Raw genomic sequence first — 6,913 nt, 5'->3', positions numbered from 1 at the left:
CTGAATGGTTCATAATGAGAACCACCTTGTGAATGCGTCCTGCCTACACACCCGCACATCCTCAGTCTTAATGTAGCTTACAGATTTTGTTCTCAGAGTTATGGAAATGTAAAAAGCTCTGAAGTTTATTCCCTTCCTTCTGGCACGCCATTTTGAAACACTGTTGAAGATACCTTTCCTAAAAGGAACATTTCAAGTACCTGCAGGAATAGACGTGACTCTTGCGTATGCTGCGTCTGAAGAAGCCCTTGCACCCGTCACAGCTGGACGCTCCGTAGTGCTTTCCTGTCGCTCGGTCCCCACATATAGCACACAGACAGTTGACGCCGTTGTCTGCGGTATTCATACTTGTGGTCTCTGGGGCAGAACTATCTGCTAAAGAAAAAAAAAAAAAAGGAAGGGTAGAGTCTTTCTAACTTAAATCGCCCTCCTAAATATCCATAGGCTTGCAAAGGTCCATCCCTTGGCTTCTTGGAGGCCCAGGCCACTGTTCTCCTGTTAATCACTCGTTGCTTCTGCCAGTGTCCACGCCAATGTCCCCTTTCATATATCTGACAATTACACTTTGGGACACTTTAGGCTTGGTCCCCCAACTACGCTCTTTCCCAAAGGATGCTCATCCCGTCTCATGACATTTGATATTAACCGTATGATGGAAATCCCCCAGTTTAACTCTAGTCCTGATGTCCCCCATGGCTACTGGTCTGAAATGCCCAGGTACTTATATGGAGTCAATGTATAAAAACAGCTCCGAGTCCTTCCTCCAGTTCACCATGTCAGTCGGTGTTGCCACCCGGGACCTGGGGACAGTGACCTGCGAGCAGTCACTGGGTTGTATCCAACCCAACGGTGAAGTCCATATTAAAAATATTTATCGAATCCATAACTTCTCACTTTTTCACTGTGGCCACCCTTATCCCGCTGGCAATGACCTTTCCCCTGGATCAAGAGCCTCCTAGCTTTCTTCTCTTCTTTCACATTTGCACCCCTGCAGCTTATGACCCCAAAGCCCCCAAAGTGCTCCTGGCAGAAGAAAGTGACATCTATCAGCCTTCTGCATCAACCGTTAGATACATGTACACCTCACCTTGGGCGCTAAAGCCCGCCCACCTCTCTGATCCCATTATATGGTGCTGTTGCTACTATTTCTTCATCTTGGTCACAACTCCCAACAACGTCGTTTTTTTTGTTTGTTTGTTTTTTTGTTTTTTGCGCTTGTAGTCTTTTCCCATCTCAGAGCCTTTTATTTGCTGTTCCTTCACCCTGGAAGGAAAATTCTTCCTCAAGAATTTCATCCAGCTGGCTCTCCAGTTTCTGCTCCCTTCTCACATTTTTCTGAACACACTTCTAAAAGGTCACCTCCCATCTGCCTTCCAAGTAGAACCTAGAACCCTGCTTATTTTTTTTTAAATAACTGCTTCATTGTCTAAAATTATATTCTGTATTAGTTTGCTCACTTGTTATCCATATTTATCCGTGAATACAAACTTCGTGATGTCAGAGAACTTATCTGTCTTATTCACCCCTCTGTCTTCCAGCTCTAAGAACTATGCCTGGCATGGAGTAGGCATCTAATATATAGCTTTGAAGTCAGAAGCTTAAAAAGATCTACAAAGATATTTTTACTTAAATATTTCTTAAATGAGTTAATGTTGATTTTATCTTTAAAAATCTGTATATATTCAAAAGATTGAATATGTAAAATAACATTTAAAAATTTTAATTTATCATAAATTATCTAATATAAACATAATAACAGTTCACGATTATATCTCCAATATAACAAAAGATAAAATTAAAGATTGTCATGTCTCAATTACATTCTGTTACTGCACATATATTCTACTTATTAACACTTCTGAGTAGACAGGTATTATCATGTATAATTTTACAAAGTTTAAAAATACCTTAAAAGAGAATACGCTTAAGGTTAATCATGTGACACGAGAATTTAAATCTAAGAATTTCTCTTTTGTTAGGCACACAAAATAGATTAGAAACACAGCAGTTAGAAGCGTTAAGGATTTACTGCATGCTGACAGGTTATATGGAAATATGAAAAAAATTCAATTCGATTTAAGTTTACTATCATACTTATATATTACTAACGATATTATTATATGAAAACAAGTTAAACATCATTTTGGAAAGTCAGTTGTTTTAGTAAATATTTATGGTAAACATGTCCCTACTATTTAGCAATCTCGTCTAAGAATTCATAATTCTATTAAGATAAATACTCTATCAAATACCTCTAATCAAATCTAAACATAAGGAATCAAAATAGTGACTTCCTAAAATTTGCACTATTGGTTCATTTTTACTATCTTTGTGCTAAAATTTCAGAATTCACTTCTGACAATTAAAAAAAAAGTCCTACTAATGATGCAGCATAACAGAATATCACGATATCTTGTGTACAGGATCCATTCTAATTCTGAAAACACACACATGATTTTCCAAAGTATACATTATTAGTATAATTTAGGAGTTCTACTAATTATACCTAATCTTGGACAATATTTTTACTTCAAAAAATAAATTTAAAGTCAATATTGAACTGTATTATATAAAGACATGAATCCTAAACAATTCATCTCATTTAAAGTTAAAATGTTTTAGTAGATAAATACCAAGAGCTTTGTGAGGCTAAACATTAGCCTGCCAACTGGGGTTATAATATAAATCTTTATTTCCTTTCATATTTGTGTTCAGTGTAAAAACCTGCCTGGAATTTTCAAAGCAGTTTCTCAGCAGCAGCAATTCAGAGCTGGACTAATTCAGAGAAGGCACTGGTAGACCTCTCCCGTGTTCTGTGGAATCTTTGTACCATACGTCATTTTAAATACTGCATAGAAAATACACTTCACAGCCCATCTGCCAATATTACTTATTACCGTGATTTACAGTAAATAAAATAACTGCTAAAACGACTCTTTTTACCTAACTGGCCCATGACAGAATTCTGAGGTTACTTCATTACATGTAACTAGGCTTTTTTTTTATCTCAAACATAAAATAGGCATAGCGCGATTAATTTAAATTTTGTGACAAGGTGCAAAAGCTCAGATTTGTGGCCTTGAAAGCAAGCCCCGAATTTTCCAGCAATAAAACACGGGGCTACCGCCTGGGAAGCTCAATTTTACTTCTCCCACGATACTTACTTACGTTTTTCATATTTCCAAGCAGATGAGAACTCACCATTTGCATTATACAGGATCTGCATAGTTTCAAACTCCAATGTTGTATATGTCGGGTCCAAAACTTCACTGTAATTTGCCATATCCATGTCCAGTACCGGTTCCGATACCCTCATCATTGATTTAGAAACACACATACGAGTCCACCACAGGCCCAGAGTGTGTGGTGGTTGTTTGGCTTTCAATCTGGGAGTGATAACTCAAAGTTAATTGTAACTGAGTGACTTATGTGCTGCAGAGGGAGGGGCTGCAGAACTGTAAACTCCTTCGGCAGGCCATATTCTGCTTCTTTTTCTTTTATGGCAGACGAAAGCAATTCCTTGTGATAATCTTGGAATGCTTCGTGGAATCGCCTTATCTGAAGTGCTTAGTGGACTAACACGATTTCCTAAATTGATTTCCAGTAGACAATAAATGATGTCATTAAGAGGATTAGAAATAAAAAAGAGAATCTCTCAGGTTTTAAACTGTAATTATAACATGATCTATCCTACTTAGGGAGCCGAAATCATATATTACACATTCTAAAAGGCGGGACTTGTTTGTTATAAATTTAATAAGTCAAGACCATAATTTAACCCCTAACTTATGAAGAAGTATGAATTAGTAGTTACAAAACAGTCATGGGGATTTAGAGCATAGCATAAAGTAAAGAGAACAAGATCTTTTAAAAAGTCAATGATTTCTATTAATCACTGTTACTGTGTAGTTGAATGAAGAGAAACATATGATAAAATAGACTTATTAAAAAAAAAAAACCTGTCGATTTATGAGTCTGTGACTTTTGAATATTTGTAAACTTTCCAAGGGCAGAGGTATAATTGCTAGTATGTCGTAGGCATTCGAAAAATAATTGTGACATGAATAAAATTTCATTTCTTTTGACATCTGATGCCTTTTACACTCTGGGCATTACCCGAAATAAAATTACCCAACGTGTGGGGACCTACATGACATCATCATCAGTCTTCTAATATCTACCATCTATATAGCACAGGATATCTTTTATGAGCACATGCGACAAGGACCATTTAGAAGAGAGCATTCGATGATTATATTTTCCTTCTGAGAATATGCTTATTGATTTTATTTTATAAGAAAGAACTCCACCCACATTTCATTAAGAAGTCAGCATTTCATTTTCCACGTTTTGTTAAAGATTACTACACAGTAATATTTTTTATTCAATTTCTTAAAACCATAAAACTGGTGAATAATGTATTGTACGAATTATTTTATTTTTCATCCGGGAAGGCTGGTCTCTTAAACTCAAAACGACATGAAGAATTGCAGAGAAAATAGCAGTGAGTCATGTTAGCAACAAATTCACTAAATCAGTGATCATTGGAATAGCCTCCCTACCTTCATATTCTGTAGCACTCTTAATTTTGAAGGATTATGTTTGGGGAATAAATTTTAGAGACTGATTTTCTATGGTGAAGGCTAACTGGAATTATTCAGCTTTTGGAGAAGTGGGCAGCAAGCAAATCCTATGGTTTTTATTTGCATGAAGTGGTTCTCATTTGTGATGAACTTACACAGATGTGTTTCCTGTGTGAACCAAAGGAGTGAATTGTACACAACCCACAATCTTTCTCATCTAAATAGCAATTAAACAATGCTTAGGGGTGTCACCGATGGGAGTGTCCCAACAGAAGGAGAAGAAGGAAAGAAAAAGTAGAGAATCATTCATTCATAAGACTGCAAAACACTCAGAAAAATGAGGAATCTGGAGTCTCCCCTTTATTCATGAGGGATATGTTCTAAGACCTCCAGTGGATGCCTGAAATGCGGTTAGTACTGAACCTATATACACCATGTTTTTTTTACACATACATACCTGTGATAAAGTTTAATTTCTAAATTAGGTGCAGTAAGAGATCACCAACAATAACTATTAAAATAAGACAATTATAACAAAATACAGTAATAAAAGTTATATGAATGGCTTTCGGTCCATTATCAAGTAAGACAAAGGTTACTCTACTCAAATACACACAGATCCACTTAGCCTCAGTTTAGTTGTTTTTTTTTTTTTCTCAAAGAAATTGCAAAGTACAGCAGACATCCTCTTTTCTTAAATTTTGGGATTGGTAATGTACTGAACTGGTTAAGCAAATAAAACAGAAAATTTAAAAAATGGTATATTCATGTTGAATAGTGTATTTGAATTAAATATGTTTAATTGCTACTGTGTCGTTGGATAACCAAGAATTTTTGAGTAAGAATCCGCTGCTTAAGATTTTTTATTAATTTTTAAAAATAAATCCCATACAATGCCTTTGATTTCTAGTATTTTTTTTTAATAGAGAACAAATTCAAAGCTATCTGTAAAGCAACTGGAATGTAGTAGCCTGTTAGAATTTTATGTTTTTCCAAAATATTTTGTATATTTTAATCGATTTATTTTTAGCCACTTCCAAAGTATTTCCCTTGCTTGTTATAAGGAAAAAATATCTTTTAACACTTATGTTTCATTGGATTATGCAACTAACTAAATTATGAAATGAAAGAACACAAACAAATGGCATTAATACACTAGCTAAGAAATATAAGTGACCCTTGATGACTAAGTAAAGTTGGTCAGATGGGCAGGGGACATCACAGTATTATTCCCAACAGCCAGGATGGAAACAATACAAATGTCCATCAATAAATGACTAGATAAGAAAATGTGATATACAGTGGAATACTATTCAGCCTTAAAAAGGAGTGAACTACTAATACATCCCACAACAGGGCTGAACCTGAAAAACATCATGCTAAGTAAAATGAGCCAGTCACAGAAAGACAATACTGCATAAGTCCACATCTATGAGAAACCTAAAGAGGTCAAACTCATAAACTCAGAGAGGAATAGTGGCTGCCAGGAGCCAGAAGGAGGGAGAAGAGGGGAGTTACTAATCAAAGGGCATAAAATTCCAGTTAAGCAAGATGAATATGCTGTGAAGATCCGCTGTACAACATTGACCGCTCAGCAACAATGTTTTATACACTTAAAAATATGCCGGAAGGGAAGAGCTCATGTTAAACGATCTTACCAAAATAAAATAAATTAAAACAGATTTATGAAGAACTGAACTCTATCATAGGAAATGTAATCAGAGAAATGTAAAATACAGCAAAAAGGTGATTGCTACTTAAGGAAGTGAATTAGTACGTTCCACAAAGGAAGTTGAGAGCCTGAGTTACTCCAGGCAGTGGGCTAAGTGGGGATTGTTAGTGTTTCTTCTGAATTGATTTTAACATGAGGAAACTATATTTAAAAATTAATTTATATTCTTATGACCAATCCCTCCTCCCTACGTCTAAAATGAATCAAGCTAAATGCAGAATGTTTTCATTTGCTTAAAGAGGAGTAGAGAAGGACAATGAAGAGAATGAGAGAGAAAAGAAAGACAAAAAGAAGAAAATGTCACAGCGAAACGATTTTAGTCATGGTGACTTTTGAATTTTTTACTATGAATCATAACCAAAGCAAGTGTCACACTCCTTAGTATCTTTGACGTTTTCCATTCAATACTGATTGTGAAATTTTCATAATTTAGTAAATTTGATTTTTAGAAACATGTCCATGGTACAGTCAAACGAAATAAAATTATACAATTTAATTGTATAAACCTTAGGTACGTGAAGCAATTAAGGTATTTGCTACAAATTTTCAAATTTCAAATTTTCAAATTTCAAATTTCAAATTTCAAATTCAGTTATTT

At 35.2% G+C, this 6,913-nt stretch overlaps 1 protein-coding gene across 2 annotated transcripts in view; it reads right to left on the bottom strand.

The window, feature by feature from the left end:
* The window catches only part of HNF4G (hepatocyte nuclear factor 4 gamma), a 97,146-nt gene that overhangs the window by 22,087 nt on the left and 68,146 nt on the right, over positions 1 to 6,913 (bottom strand). The window contains exon 3 of one of the 2 annotated variants that reach the window (XM_023534612.1): positions 201 to 375. In XM_023534612.1, the coding sequence (XP_023390380.1) occupies positions 201 to 346 (146 nt within the window). In that variant the 5' untranslated portion in view covers positions 347 to 375. The remainder of the gene's footprint in view (positions 1 to 200; positions 376 to 6,913) is intronic. The other variant, XM_023534613.1, reaches the window with a different exon arrangement.

Source organism: Pteropus vampyrus, unplaced genomic scaffold, assembly GCF_000151845.1.
Source record: "Pteropus vampyrus isolate Shadow unplaced genomic scaffold, Pvam_2.0 Scaffold127, whole genome shotgun sequence".
Classification (NCBI taxonomy): domain Eukaryota; kingdom Metazoa; phylum Chordata; class Mammalia; order Chiroptera; family Pteropodidae; genus Pteropus; species Pteropus vampyrus.
This window is presented reverse-complemented; position numbering and strand designations above follow the sequence as displayed.